Source organism: Eurypyga helias, unplaced genomic scaffold (genome assembly GCF_000690775.1).
Source record: "Eurypyga helias isolate BGI_N326 unplaced genomic scaffold, ASM69077v1 scaffold336, whole genome shotgun sequence".
NCBI lineage: Eukaryota > Metazoa > Chordata > Aves > Eurypygiformes > Eurypygidae > Eurypyga > Eurypyga helias.
The window spans coordinates 969-17,302 of NW_010255750.1; the positions used below are offsets into that span (position 1 = coordinate 969).

Genomic DNA, 16,334 nt, shown 5'->3' on the forward strand with positions numbered 1-16,334 from the left:
AACAGAAACCAGGCAGAGATGGTGGCAGGGGTGATTGATGTATATGGGTATTAGAAAGAAATTAGATGTATTGGTGCAGTAGATGCTTGTGGTACACCAGTGAGTGAGGCAAATATTTTGGTGACCTATCATAAAAATAAATTCTTAAGGAAGGATTTGAAGGAGTGCAGTGAGTTACCAGTGAGGATGTTTACCTGGAGCTCTTGCAAATGTGAAGGACCTCGCAGCATCTGCTTGTGAGATGCTCCCACTGCTTCATTGCAGTGCTGAGCCACTAGGTTGGAACTGAGACTGTATATTCCTTAATGAGTACTGCAGCCACACATAGCACAGATCTAGCTCTAGAGCCTGAAAGTAAACTGCTTCCTCAGTGACGTGTTCCAGCGTGTACGTGCACCGAGCGCTCACACGGTGGTTAGGATTTTGAAATATTACTGGCAGTGTAGCAAAATCCTCACACTTTGCAAAATGAGTGGAAAAGCATGTGTGTTCCTCCCCTGGGAGTCCCAGCCCAGGTCACGCTTCTTGAATTCCTGTTGAAAATATTTGTGCCCAGGTGCTAGTATGCGACTCCGGCACACCTTCCATTCCGCTGCTTGGCTCAGTACTGTATTCCAGCAAGGACCTGTCATCCTTAGCTTGGTATTAGTGGGACCCCTCAAAAAGCTGATGTTGTTCATGATGTTGTTACTCCGTGTCTTACCAATGAAGATGCTCCACTGACAGACTTCCAAGTCTTTGAATTTTGTGCCTCCTGTTCTCTCGGGAAGTGGTACAGGTGAGGTTTGTCTTCTTTAAAGAAGTGTCATGGAATATTGCATCAGAGCTACCGCCGTAATTTCTAACATTTCCTGCTGGAAATGGTACTTTCAAGTGAAATTTAGTGATTCTTTGTTAGTAACAAGCTAAGATGTGGCAATAACTAGAAGAAATCTCTAGTACTGGAAAGGTGCTTTTTTTCAGAGTTCTTAAAGAAAACTGAGTTTAGTAAAATGTTCTAATTATTCAGCTGAGAGTGAGCTGAGTGAATATTATATCAGGTAATGAAAAGGCCAAAACCATCTTTGTTTTTGCTCTTTTGAGTGTCCTCTTGCTTGGATTTTCAGCTGCTTCTTTAACGTGTTTTCCGTTTTGACAGTTAGGAGACCGGCAGTATTTCCCACATTATGTTCCGTGTATTTCAGTTGTAACACAGGTAAACTGTTGGATATTACAGTACTACTTTCAAGTTAAAAATGTACTGATGAAACACGTAAGTGACCCAGATGTGCAGAAATAGATCATCGAAATCACTTTTTAAAAATACCTCTGGAAGTTTTTCTAAGTAGAACTTATCCTCTTTTTTTTTTTTTTTTTTTTTGTGTAGCGGTGTTTTTATTCTTGATACATTTTGTTCTATTAAAAAACACCTCAAAACCCACCTTTCAAACATATACCCTGTACTTATTTTTGCTAACATTAAATTGGCAATATTTTAACTCCAGATGTATTGTCTTCAGTATCACATGTTTTTCATTAAAAGCATTTTTTTTCAATTAAAGTTAGAGGAATATATGAGACTTTTTAAAAGAATAATTTACAGGTATCTCTTCAATGCAAAAAACCCTTGCATTTAAAATTAATCACGTCAAAACTTGAATAGGTTAAATGTAATGAAGTGAATAATTACTTTGTAGATCTTAGATTTATGAAATCAGTCAACTACACCTATTGATACCACTTGTTATGGAATCATCTTTTCAAATTGCAGATTTTTTAGTAGAAGATCATATCCAGGCATCTTGTCTTAAAGATGTGAGTAATTCTCAGTAATCTGTTGCCAGTGTTCCGTAGCTGTTTACTTCTCTAAATCAACTGCTCCATGATTCTCTTCTCTGGGACGACTCTCCTTACGTTGCTGTCTCTTACATTCTTCACAACAGAGATGTGGTGATATGCTCTGCTATGGTGTCATGGAATCATACGTAGGAAAATTAAAAATATTCCAGCAGTAGTAGGAGAAGAAGCCTCCGCGATGCAGTGGGAGTGGCAGGTGACCACCGGTAAGAGTATTGAAAAAGCTCCTGCAAAGAGAATGTTTTCACTAAGCTTGGCTGTCGGGGGGGTATTGAAACCCGGTATCTAAATTTTAGACCCGTGTTGGAGTGCATTAGGCCTCACCCGGTGGGGATCCGGCTGATGTGCTCTGCAGAGCGAGCAGAGGTGACCAGAAGCTTTGCAGCAGGAGGCACCTCCACCCAACTAAAACCGTAATGCAGACAGACACCCCCCCAGATGACCACGCTCTGGCAGAGTGGAGGTATTTCAGTCCAGGATCTATTAAATTCTGTAAGAATATCGAGGAACGAATGTGGGGTGTGGGTTGGGCTGCTGGGGACACAAAGATGCTCGCTTTCACACATGGCCTGGCTTCGCTTCTCCACTACCATCTGTAGTTTTTCAAGGGGATTCTTTACTGTTTTGGTGAATTCACCTGTTCTTTTGGCAGAAAACAGTGCAATGCTTAAAGCAGAAGATAATTGTAATTAATCTCCAAATTAATGTCTGGTTCTCTGAGAAGATATCTATGGCTTGCCTCCTAAAAGGCTTCAAAAATGCACTTGTCCAGGCCACCTCCCGTGAACGTGAACCGGTATTAATAGGGAATTACCTTGGGGTTTCACACAAATAAACAGGTCTCCAGCGTGGCATGTGCCTTTCAGCAGCTGCATCAGCATGAGTACAAGCCACAGGTATTTCTCAAAGGCATTTAATTGAGCAGAGCGAAGGCTGGTGCCATCCATGTCTCCTTATTTCACCGCTGCTAAAGCTACCCCAGACCCCGCGCTGCCGCCGCCCTGGCCTCGCCTGAACAACTGTGGACAGGAGACTCCCTTGCCTTAAACACACCAGGATGAGGCGTCTCAGTACGAACTGAATTTATTTGGGAAGCGAAGGGATAGGCACCTCCCGAGAGAAGAGACTGCTCCGGTGTTTGCTATGGGGCTCTGCAGGTGTCGCTGGGGCTGTCGTTTCCCCCTCAGCTCCTGCGAGGCCGCCGCAGGGGGCGCTCTCCGCCATCTTGGCTGCACCCCTGCCCGCGGAGCTCGCGGCTGAGGCGCGGAGCTGGGCGGGAAAGAAGCTGGAGTATGGCGAACCCAGCAGCACAATGCAGAGCCGCTGCCCCCACGCAGTCTTCCAAAGCTTAGGGTATTTCAGGTTCTCCAGCTGTGTGGACTGAACTCCAGTTTGGTAGATGGTGATATGGGCTTGGCAGACTCTCAAAAAGCCAAAACACCTAATAAATAGCAGGTGAGTGTGTTCATGCGTAATTTTAGCGTCCTCTCATTTGCACCCTTTCTTGAGTTCAAACATGTCCAAAGCACTTGGTAAGTTTTTTTCCACCAGCAACTGAGGAATTGTGCCCCAGGAGTTTGAGCGGAGAGTGTGGCGCTCTGGAAACCGCCCAGAAGATGTTGTACCCACCGGTTTGGCTGTAGATGGCTGCAGATTAGTCAGAAACAGGCAGTTTTAGTAAGATCTATGTTTTACGTTTAGGGTTTGTGTGCTTTATAAAACTCACAATTGTTTGGGATTTCTTTGGCAACAAAATAAGCAACGGTGGCATGGAAGTGACTCTGAAGGTTGGTTCTGTGGCAGGTGAAGGGCCTGGAGCGCTTGGGTTTTGTTCCTTCAGCAGATGGAACGGGTATCGTACCATGGCCATGCTTTCTCAGCTCTGGGGTTTCAGAGGTTCCATGTCAGATCTTTGTCAGCATTTTCTTGGTCACAAAAACGTGTCTGGGTGAGGGATGGAAAGGAGGAATACTAACAAAATGATTCACAGAAATGTCATGCTAAACTTTGACTTTTCCAATGTAAGTTACTTCTGTTCCCAACAGCTAAGAGTGAATCTCGGTTTTTGGGAGCACAGCTCAAAGCACGGTATTGGCATGTAGCGTTGCCAAGACATCCAGCTTTGTAATGATTGAATACAGTTTTGTATGAATTGCAAATACTTTTGAAATTAATTTACGTGTGTATATTGCTTTAAATAACACTAATGGCACAGACAGCTGGAAGTATGTGAACTTGCCCAGACCTTAGGTTGACTTGGCTTTCCCCATACCCTGCCTTCCGTGTGCTGGCTAACAGCAAGAATGCCATGTAGTTATGTCAAGTTCATTTTGTCCCTCAGCCTGGTCTCGGCAGGGATTAATGGAGTGTAGAAATGGTGACCTGAGTAGCACAACACACAGAAGACAGTTGCTGAAAGAGTTAGAAGCCTCTTTCTTGCAGTGTCACAGGCAAGAAACCAGGGTTACAGGCGTTTCCATAGAACTCCACGGTGTGCTTGTATGTTCTGTAACTTCCACAGAAAGGGGTACTGAGGCTCTTTATTGTATGGTATCACTGCATATCTTACAGAGTCTGTATTAAAGTCTTTTGTCTATACAAGGATGAATTGTTGGGTGATGGAATATATCTTGTTTTCAGTGTTGACTGAAACAGCCTGCAGGTTGAAAGTCTCAGAAAAGAATGTTTCTGTGGTCACTTCTGTGAATAAAAGAAACAGTACATATTCAAAATAGCACAGAGGGGATTACTTTGTGTCAGGTAAAGAAGGGTTTACTTTGTGTAATTAAGACCACTTGAGACTCAACTGGTGTAGATTCAAAGTTCTCCTCCTTGCATTTTGTTGGTCTTGTATGGCAAGCTCAGAATCCAGTATCAGAATCTAAGCTCATGCTAAACACCCAGGTTTAGCCTAGGTTGCCAGCAGATGTAAACAAGGTTTCTGAAGCAGAAGCAGCCCCTGTTGCCTAAGTAAGAATATTTCTCAGAATTAAGAGAGATTTTCAGTAGGTCTTGAGTTTCAGGTCTGGTTTCATGAAAGTGTATCTGTGAACATGCTTAGGTAGTTTAACAGCTACATTACTGACCACAGATGGGGAGAAAAAACATTCAGTGAATTTTCAGACTGTAAAAAAAATGAGGGTATTTTTTTGCAGGTCCAAGCTACGTAATGAAAGCCAGTGTTTGCCTCGCTAACAGGGAAAGAAAAATGGTTGTGATAGGTGTAGAACTCTTCCTGTGTCCAAGCTACCCCACATTCCTAGAGAATTCGAAGGTGGCTAAAAAGTCCCTTTAAATGTTTGTCATATGCATATATAATAAGCCAACTAAACCCTTGTCATGGTTGTTTTCCCCAGTAAATTCAAGGTACTGAAAGAGACCTGTGACTGCTCTGTTTTAGTTTGCCACATGCACTTACAATGATCAGGCAGCAGGGATCAGAGTGGAGTTCTGGGGTTTTCCAGTGTGTGCTTTTCCCCCCCACATTTTACGACTGGTTACGCCTGTTCACATTTTCAATGGTCGGCAAGGTGTCCTGGGGAGATTCTGGCCATGCATCTTGCACCCTGGTCAGTCAGTCGTGTGTCATGCCCTGCTTTGGCAGTGACCTGGGAAGCAGCTATGCAACTAGTTAGTTGTATCGGCCTGGTGAGAGTCCTTTCTGCTCTGGAAACACTGTGGGACCTGCTCAGCAGCGAGACAGGCAGGTTCCAAGGTTCATACGTGGTGACCTGTGACTGGCTCCTCTCTGGCTGTGGAAGCACAGGCTTGCTTCTGAAGGTTATATGTTTTACAGGGGTTAGAGAGAACTAGTCCATGTGTTGTATTCTAGGACTGTATTCTAATTATGCTATTATTTAAATGAAACCCAGATTTGTATAAACTGTTATATTTTGGCTTGCATTACAGCCTTGGAATTCACAACATGCTTTTCCCTTTTTATTTTTTGGGCAAGCTGATTTTCTCCCCACATGGATTTAGAAACTATACTATAGATGTGCAGAACACGTGAAGTGTGTCAAAAAAATACAAGTCAGTGCCTACAAAGAGTGGGTATGTGTTAAGCATGATCCCTGCATTATTTATCTCTTACACTGATTCTCTACAGCACTGAGCACACCAGTGACATGTGTAGTTACACCCAGAGTGTTTCAGTAGTAGAGCATGTGTTATTACCAGAGAATTAACTAATGAGTTCAGCCGTGCACTTTTAAGGAACCAACTTCAGGGCATGGCCATTTCATTGAGAACTCCTGACTGCTGTTTTGGTATTTGAGGCTTTTACTGAAGACTGAATACAGCCAAAGATACAATTTGGCACCCGTGGATCAAAAATACAGGTTTAAAAAAGTTACTTACCTCATCTACTGACGTTAAAGACCCAAGCAACAAGAAAAGGGTGTTGCTTTGTTTAATTTACAGCAATTAAATAAAATCCAGGATCTAAATGTTCCCTTGGGAAGGTACATTTGTAACTATGTTGTTTACACTTAATTGTAAGCACTGAAAAACTTATTTGCACTTCTCCAACACTGAGGACTTTGTTTTCATTCTTAATCTTCTGGCTGGTTATGCTGGAGAGCTTACTTCTTCAAAACAATTCAGTGTGCATGCATTTGTGTAAGTGATTGGCAGTTGTAGGGTAAGAGGAAGAGAGTTAGGCACTGTTTGTTTAATAAAGAGTACATTAGGCCGTATGCTGTGTAAGAAGAGGAGACCGTATGGTCCCGTGGAATCGGATATGTAATTTCTTAAAATTTGATTTGGTTTCTGGTAATAAATCACAACGAAGTACATGCATAAAATAACAACAAAAGATACTAATTGCCAAATGTTTGCTTTAGTTAAACCTTTTTAATGATACACAGTACAACGTATCCGCTACTTTGCTAAAATTCACAACAAAAAGCAGGTTTCATATGTCTAAAAATATTTTTCATAATAAATTCATAAATAGATGAAGGTAAAGTATAAAAAAATCACTGTAGTATGCAAGCTTACTCCCTTGTCTCCTCATATTCCAAATGATCTAGTCAATACTGTGATAAGAAAGTTCAAAAGCAAAGTAGTTACTGATGAGTAGAAATGTACAGCCTGCATCTCTTCAAGAAACCTTGAAAAATGGCAACATCTTTGTCCTAGAAAATGTAATTTTAACACTGTTATCATCCAAACACCTCAAATACTTTTGGAATGCAGTGAATGAATTCAATATGAATTAAGAGTTTTTTATTTTCTCCCCAACAGTGGTGTGAGCCACACTCACATGAGTGCTGTCTACTCTATGGAGTGGTGGGGTTCATCTGTCTTGGGTATCCATGAGGCACAAAAGAGGGAGAAGCTGGTTGACAGCACTGAGCACATCTCACTATCAAAAATCTTAGCGTTTCTCCTTACAGACTTATAAAATAGAAATCTTTAAAAACTGTTACAAATAACCAAATTCACCTTCTGCTCAGTGTATGTCTGTATCTACGTCATGTCTGGCAAGCAGGACAGCGTCTGATCTCATCCGTTGGCTTCCCCTGGTTTTGAAATGGTGTATGTAGAACCATTCCAACACTTAACTCTGTCTGGTGAATCCCGTGTGTTACACCACCAAACCACCTCGGCAAAGTTATTCTCCTCATCCATATTATCACTCTCTCGAGAAAACGTATATAACATTTTGTCAGGTATCAAGCTACTTTTCACACTTGGAATAATCTATTTTAATAGCATCTATAAAGGGGAAGAACGTGAAGTAGGGAATGAATATGAGAACCACAGAATAATCAGGATGCTCTGCGTTTCCTGGGTTTGGTTTTTTCCTTTTTTTTCTCATAACTCCCCTTAGTGCAAAACAGTTCCATACAAGTTTTGTGCTTTTTTTTGGCAATGCTAACTAGGTGTTTTTGAAGACCTTGGTAGGCATCTGTCTGCAGCTTTAATGCCTCTGAAAATTCGACTCATAACTCACATTTTAAAAGTACTTTCAGACTGTCAAGACAGGTTTGCATGGCATGTTCAAAGGACAGTCTGTCAGACCCTTGTTATCACAGACGATAGATACCCCAAATCCCTCCCTCCCACCTCCGTGAGTCTGTACTGCTCATCACGTTCCTACAGCACAGCGCAGGGTAACAGGCTGTCACTTGGTGCTTGCTGAGAGGACACTGGCTTTTGGAAGTATACAGATTGTGTCAGACAGGTGCCTTAAAAAGACAGTCTCTAAGGAAATAAAGTTTTTAATTTAATGTTTTCTGCTGTTTTTATCTAGAGGAGATAATCTTTGTGTCATAAGGATTGAACAATAGGGAATCGTAACTGCTAGCTTGCCACAACTTTGGTCATATGTGAGGTGCCCTCTCAAAGGTAAATCTACCGAAACTTGGCTCCTTTTAGGTAGCTGTTATATTTGAATAGTGTGTACTTTAAGATGTCTGAGTGAGTTTGTGGGGGAATTAAGGTTTAAACAACTACAGGGTAGGCAATGATAAGGTTAATGTTCTTGTAAAAGCTTGGATAGGTGAGTATTTTTCTTAGTATCCCAGTCTAAGCTTTACAATGAAAAGATATAAATGTAGGCGCTTTTTTAATGTTATGTTTATGACTAAATGAAAATAAAATAGTTCAGTTGTAATTTAGCTGCAATAGCAAGATGTTATGGGTGCTAAGTAGCTGTCACAGGAGCAGGAGATTGATGCTGCGCTGGTTATAGCCTATTTGGTGGTCCTTCAGTGTTCTGCGATAGGAAGATTAATCCTCAGTTTTCTGTTAAACTTGGGACTGAAAGTAGTCTGCACTTAGTTGGATATAACTAAGTTATTGGAAATAACTCAATTGAAGTCTAAAAATATCTTGCAGATGAAACATGGAAAGTGACTTTAAAGATAAAGACAGTCTCAATAAATTTTTATCAATGTACAATTTTGGATCTTCCTAACGTTTTCAAATGGTGTTGGGGGAGGGGGTGAGAGACGTACTTTTAACCTCATGATGGAAGGAGTAAGTTCTAAATACAGTTTTACGCCAGTTTAACAGGTCTCCAAACGTAAAGCGTTCTGTTACCACACACTTAGCTACTTTTTCAGTCTGCTCTTGCTCAGTACAGACAGCAGTCAAATTTCTGTTGTTCAAAAAGCGAACAAGACACCCCGTAACTATTTGTGCAGTGTATTATTTTACCTTCGGGAAGGGAGGTATTTTCTTTGAAGTGAGTAAGCGTTGATTAGACCTAACACATCTAATCAATCTAAATAGAAAATCATCCCCGTCACACAGGCTTCCCTTTTCTCATTCTTGTGAAGTTACTCTGCTCACTTGTTTTCCGCTGACACATATGGAAAAACAATTGTTGACACGTTCTGTCCTCAGTGATGCCTTAAGTTATGAATGCCATTCAGTTAACTGCCTTTATCAGTACTCAAGTAATAGAAAGCCATGTTAAAATACAGTAGGAAAAAAAAAAGCCCACAACCCTTTTGTGCTTCAAAGAATTACTGTTAAAGTGCATGTTCACATTTTAAAGTCATATTAAAAAATGCTATCTAAGATCACGATAGGAGAGCATGCTGGCTATTTTTATTTAACCTCTGGCAACAATTGCATGGAGAGCAAACATAAATTTAGGTTGGTTGGTTTGTTTTGATTTTGTAACCCTGCTCTTTTCCAAGTAAACTAAACTGAAATGATAAAAAAAATGCAGAGGGGCTAAACTTGTGCTGGGAATCAGAACATCTAGTTGTGGAATAGTTGGGTTTTTGCTAGAGTATGCAGTGGGGGTTGTAATTAAATGCTTCCATCTGAGACCTTTTGCTGCTTAGGATAACTATAACCCAAATCGATTGAGTTGAAAGGAATCTAACATTACCTGGCTAGTAAAGACTCAGAAACCTAGGAGGCTGGTTCTTTAACTGAAATCTCAGTAAGATGATCAGCACCAAAAGATACTACAAAAATAGAATTGAGACAGTATTTTCCAAATCTACAAATGTTTTCTTATGGCATGGAAAAGAAGTGTCAAATCTGAGAACAGCCCAGTGGTAAAGGACTCTGCTCTGTGACTGGGAAGTCACTCCACTTCATACAACTGTAATACAACGTACTGTTAATCTGTAAGGGTTAACAACGTGGCATCTTTCATCACCACATTTGTAGATGTTGAATGGCTTTAGTTAACGAAACAAACCTGGTATTGTTTGAGAAAGGACAAATAAGTGGTTAGGGTGATTAGCCTAAACTTTGGGATCCATTTTCTTTCAATTCCACTGTGAACTGCATGTGTCCTCAGACCTGCTGCTCTTTAATTGCCTCACTTCCTGTACCACAGGGGTGGGAACACAAGCTATGTGGTCAACATCAGTCAGTCGTGTGAGAACTACCTCTTCACAGAAGAGTACCCACTCGCTCTGATTTCCTTGGCTTTGTTTGCCCTCTTTACCGGCTGCACACTGCCCGTAACCTGGTTTGTTTCTGTGAAGTCTCCGTGGAGGGTGACTGGCAGGGGTTAAACTGAGCACTCTCCGAGGCTGGAAGACACCAAAAGGAGAGTAACTTTATTTTTCAGTTTCACAAACCATGTATTGTTCTCACTTCATTTTCCTCCAGCACGCTGTTTACACAAAATAATGCAATAGGGTAGACTTCAGTGGTCTGTTAATATATAAATGTTTTGGAAGCAGGATAGGTAAAGATAAACAATTTCTATTAATGAAATAACATATAAATTAATCTTGATTTAAAGAGATTCTATTTATAACATTGAGTAAAACAATCCCATGAAGAGAAACTAATAATGGTATTACCTCCCAGTTCTCTTGGGATTGGCATGAGATGGCAAAAGACATTCCAGTGGTCAACTGGCTGGGACTAGGAGATTAAATAACAGAGGCGCAGATCGTAGTGAGATGACACTGGGGCAAAACAAGGAAAGGCTTTAATGTTATTGAAGGGTGCTGCTGTGCGAGTGTATACATAATGTAATGTACTACTGCAGTAATGCACCTTTACTGCATGGGACAATCAGCTCTATTCTTCAGATAAATATGAGAATCTTTAATGGCAAAGAAAAAACTGAGCAAGAGCTCTACTCTTCATGAAGTTCTTGGAACTCCATGCCATATAGCTGGACTTCATTTAGTTTTAAGTTCTCCCCCACACCTCCCCCAAGTGACTTGCTTTCCAGTACAGTAGATAAAGTCATTAGGACTATTCCTCTGTTCTTAAGTATTTTCATTTTTTTAAATTTTGTTTTGCAAAGCAAATGTTAGCAGGTTTCTGGGCTGACATTTATTTGGTATTACATTTACGTAATGATAAATATTTGTACAAGTTCCATCCTTGACGATGGACTGGATGAGTAACTGGAGATAAAATTAGCTTAAACAAAATCAACACAAAAGATAACAATACCCACGCTCCTGGGAACCCCATTCTGCTGATGACTGCATTTCAGTATCTGCCTCTGCATTCCACTCTGAAATGTAACAGGAGAGGGATCAATGTCCCCTTCTGTGTTTCTGCAATATTTTGCACACTCTGGGTGCTGCCAAAAATAAATGATAAATAGTAATGCAAACACATGGTCAGCCAAGGAGACCTGCTTACAGGCAATTACTGCACCAGTCTTGTTGATGTTCAGCTGCCAGTAAACAGGTTTCCTGGCAAATGCTTGTGCTGTGACCTCTGATCATGCACTACTGAATTATTCACTTGATGTACACCAGCGCACATTTGTAACCCAAGATGGGAAACTGAGGTTTTTACCCGTAAATCTTATGTTTACTGCTACTTACTTTCCACCCAGGTATACTTTTCATTAGGATTAATGGAATTAAATAAGAGGACTGTTATCCTAATACTTGAATTTCATTGCTATGTGTGTGAATGACAGATTTAACAGAAGTCTTCAAAAAGGGACTGAAAAGCCCTAAGTTATGTTTAATTTATTTATGGTCAAGAAGCTATCAGCCCAGTGAGTACTATGCTATTACTAACAGACAAAGAAAGGGTTTGGTAAGCGAAACAGCCTTCTTACTACTGACAGCCCAAGCCCTGTCATTCATATCTGCTACTAACCTGTTCCCTTTTGTTCAGTTAGGCAGGGCATGCAAACTTGTATTGCACTTGTTACAGCATAGAAGATCCAAGAGTTAGAAGACAAATGAGTTAAAGCCATAATCTTAGTTTTCTACAGTAAAATGAAAAGTAATGAATTGGTGCCTTCATTTGAAAACACAGTGAACAAATCACTAATGGTGTATTTCATGTTTTCCGACTGAAACAGTCTAACCTGCAGACAGTCTCAACCTTCAAGACTAGCTTAAGAGATATATGGGGGAACATTGTAAGGAAAAGTATAGTGCTTGGTCTAATTCCATTAGTTTACTAAACAAACCTCAAAACTGAGGAAATGGATCATTAATTCTTCATTTCTCCATCTACTGTAAAAACACAATCACCCACTGACTGCACTGGAAGCAGGATTTATGTTCATTTTCCATCTTGCTCCAGTTTTAAGATGACTTACTATGTAAACTACTGATTTCCATCTGAGTCGTAGCAATACTGTTCTTAAATGAGCGTGAACTTTTATTAGCATGGCTTAAATATTTTGGCACTGATCCTGCAAGTAGTGGGAGGCTGAGTTTATCGGAAGGTCCGTGTTCAAGCATGCAGAACTGCAGGCCTGTGACCTCCAGATGTAAACTATACTATGTCATGACATGAAGTCAGATGCTTGCTAGTATTCTGTATCTTAAGGAGGATCTAACCAGGAGGAAAAAAAGAGTCATCAGGACGGAGTTTTAGCTTATACTGTCTTCATAGATTCTCCTGAAAGTGGAATACAGGGTTTGCTAATCACTAACAAATCCACAATTCTCATTTTCAGTATCTTAGCTACTGCTGGACACTTGTTGCCTATTATTTTTGGATGTAGGAGAGCTAGGAATGTCCTGGAAAACTATGAAAATATTCTACTGAGTACTGCAGCTCAACCTGCCCTTCCATATAAAACATGAGAATTGCGGAAACTATATTGATTGAAAAAATTAAGGCCTTTTCACTCTTACAACTATAAAACTTGAAAACTAACCCCTTAGATTAGAAGCAAACAGGCTACAAAGCATACATAACTCCTCAATTATCTACCTCCTAGATTAAAAAAAGAGAGAGACCAGAGAATGGGTTAATATTTTCTGTAGGAAGATGAACAGTGCTAAAATTAGGATCCATTAGCCCTTTCTTAAATCTTCCTGATTTCCATGATGCTGGATATGTTGAATGGCTAAAAACTGGCATAGCCCTAGTAGCAAACTAATCCAGGTCCTTTTTGATCAAGATTTTCAAAAGGGACAAGTGATTTCACTTTAAGCGAGTGCTTTCTGAAAATCAGCTCCTTTAAAGAATCAGGATTACAAAAAATCACTTGTCACCTCTGAACACCTTTGCTCTAACTGCAGAGTTGAAAATAACGCTGCTTCTGCTCCCTTTGCAAATCCATTTTGGTGAGGTGCCTGAGTGTACTGCAGCCACCAGTACATCAACTGCCCCTACAACACACAACAGAGCTGAGTCTGAAAGACAACTACGTGTACTTGAGTTATGAAGCCTATTTTACTTAACAATGTAGACTTTTGATCCACAGTGAAAGGTTCTTCTTGCTGAGCGTTCTCAAGAAACAAAAAGCAATTTTTGTAACTTGGGAGACGGCATCAGTCAAAAAGATGCTGGTTTCTTACAACCAAGAAGTTGCAATGCACGCAGTTTTCAACTACTCTGAGGTCTTCTTTCCCATTATATGCCCCGATTGTTTTTAAAAAGATGGTTAAAACCAAAACCAAATCCACTTACGCCACTTAAGCAAGAAACAGTCTGGTAACACACCAAATGTATGGCCAGAATTAACCCTGTGTACGACTGTTAGGCACACGGCAGGAGACCATGGCTACCAGTCAAAAGTTTCTCCAGTTCCAGGTTCCAGTGGTGCAGGTCTTGAGTTACGGAATGAAATTAAGAGACCTGAGGGCAAAAACTCAATGACACCCACTTGGAAAAGGGAGCTATCACTGTGCAAACAATAACAAATGAAATGCATTTACCCTCTCCTCAAGACTGTATTTAAAATTACAACGTTGGTCCAATCCTGCTCCACAGCAAGTCATGTGATTTTGCTTTTTGTTAAAATGGTAAGTTAAAAAAATGGTAACAACACCTGAGAGAAGGCTTCCCCACCTGGGCCTGTTGCAGTACTGCCTAGCAAGCCCTTGAGCCCTAGGACAGGTGACTGCTATTTGGTCCTGTAGTCACAACAGCAGGGCATCCTGACCTTCAGATACCTTTACCAAAGACACTGTGGCTTTCTGGCCATTGGTGGAGCACGGAGGAGTTAAAGAGACACTGCCAAGACTGCCTGCTCCAAAAGCGACCTCCTTTGCCAACACTCCCATGCTAAACGCTTCAGAGCTTTGGGTGTGCGTCAGTCTTTTCCCCAGCCATCGGTCTTCCCACCCCGCATCACCTGTTCCAAGTTGTTTCCTCCCCTTTTGTAACTTGTACAAAGGTTACAGAAAAGAAAATGGTGGGGACAAATGTTGAGGAAGGTTTTCGGAGGGTGTGACTTTGAGGACTACCTCTCAAGAGTCCCTTTTTAAAAATAAGACACCAAAGCAAACAGGATTGTGTCTAACTTCTACAAAATTGCTGGTTTCACAGGAGGAGGAGAATATGGCTACCGTGCTACTCAGCATTAGGGTGAAGCACCATCTAAATTCCAGTAAAGTTAGGGATATCACCTAGCTCTTATCAGCAACCACACCCCCAGCCTTCTACAATGTCTTTGCTGTCAAGCTTGATGCTGTCAGTGTTCTTCTCACTGAACACAGGGCCTCCATGCCTCATCATGAGCTCCGTAGCCATCTTCACAAAAGCCTCCTCCACATTGCTGGAGTCTTTCGCAGAGGTCTCTATGGCACAGATGATATTATCATAGTGTTCAGCCAGGCTCTGAGCTTCTTCCAGCTGAACCTCTCGAAGGTCACTTAGGTCAGACTTGTTTCCTGGAACAAAAAGAAACAACAGAGTAATTTATAACAACTGTTTACGTCAGAGTAAGTATTGAGCAGGAGGTTCTCAGGTTGCCTGGAGGAGGTGCAGAATTTCCATTCTTGGAGGTTTTCAAAAAGTAACTGAAAAGGCCCTGACCAGCCTGACGTTGGCCTTGCCTGGAGCAGGAGGTTGGACTGGATAATCTCCTAAGCCCCTTCCAACCTGTATTTATCGATGACTCATACTGAGAACAGGAAAAGTCAGGAACTGAAGAGTGGTGGCTGTGGACCTGAGCAGAAAAGAAGTGGGCTAGAAATGAAAGCTAAAATCATTTTGTGAAAACAAAAGCAGTCAGCTGGTTCCTAGAGAAATCTAGATGACTACTGACATTGTATTACCAGGTCTACAGGCCTCAAGAGCCACATCTGAGTAGGAAACATTGGGGCTGGGAAGCAGAACTACTAGCAGAGAACTGACAAACCCTTATTGCCCCAAAGTCCTTTGGAAATCCTCCATCTGCTGAAGTATGTGGGTGTTGCAGTTTGCCAAAACACGGTATGATGGAGTTTCTCCGGGCCCTGGAAACCTTATGATCCTTATCATGAGAACAGCTCCACAGTAGTGGTGCCTAAGGACCTGGAGATTGTGGGTACCCAGTTCTCCATTAAGTGAGACGCAAAGGATTAAACGCCAGTTTCTGATACAAAGCTGGCTACTTCTTAACAGAAGTTAAGCAAAGCAAAACATTCCTGATTTGATAAATCAGCACTTCCTAATTAAAAAAATAATTGGGAAAATTTCCAATCAGATCTATTACATACATCTTAACTTCAACCAAAAATCCCATTTTAACCATCTTAGGGCAGTACTGCAACTATGTTGTACAGTAACCTGCAGCACTTGGTATCAGTGTTTCCAACTCACCAATCAGTAACTGTACTATGTTGGAACCGGCATACTTTCTCACATCCTCGATCCAGCGAGGGATGGACAGGAAAGAGCCTCTCTTGCTGATATCATAGGCGAGGATTGCTCCATTGGCGCTGCGATAATAACTCTGTGTGATAGTTCGGAACCTCTCCTGGCCAGCCGTGTCCCAGATCTGCAACTAAATAAAACAAAGCATAAGGTGAGGCGATGGCTAGTAAGCTTTCCTGAATCAAAGACAGGACTTGATTCAACAGCCTTCTTATAATAAATCTCTCTCATACGTAATACATTCTGACATCACATTTTTCTAGTCCTTTGTTTAAGACTACAAGGATAACAACACACACTGCAGAACTTTCACACCTGGCTGCTCAAAGTTTGGATCTGTATCTGTTGAGACCTTCTGGGTTCCTGCAGGTGAGCTCTGATCCATCCTTCTGTGGCAGGTTGTGAAACTATCACTGCTGTGTGTCCAGCCTGTCACCTCCTCTAGCAGTCAGCAAAACACGATGTTTGCCCATAGCCAAGCCACTCCAGCT

At 41.3% G+C, this 16,334-nt stretch overlaps 1 protein-coding gene across 1 annotated transcript; it reads right to left on the reverse strand.

The window, feature by feature from the left end:
• Positions 1-14,603: 14,603 nt before the first annotated feature.
• On the reverse strand, positions 14,604-15,973 carry RAB43 (RAB43, member RAS oncogene family; the record flags this gene model as incomplete). Its single annotated transcript, XM_010153393.1, has 2 exons — positions 14,604-14,876; positions 15,790-15,973. Coding segments are annotated over 2 exons (438 nt in total), but the record flags the coding sequence as incomplete, so codon positions are not given.
• Between the last annotated feature and the right edge of the window lie 361 nt (positions 15,974-16,334).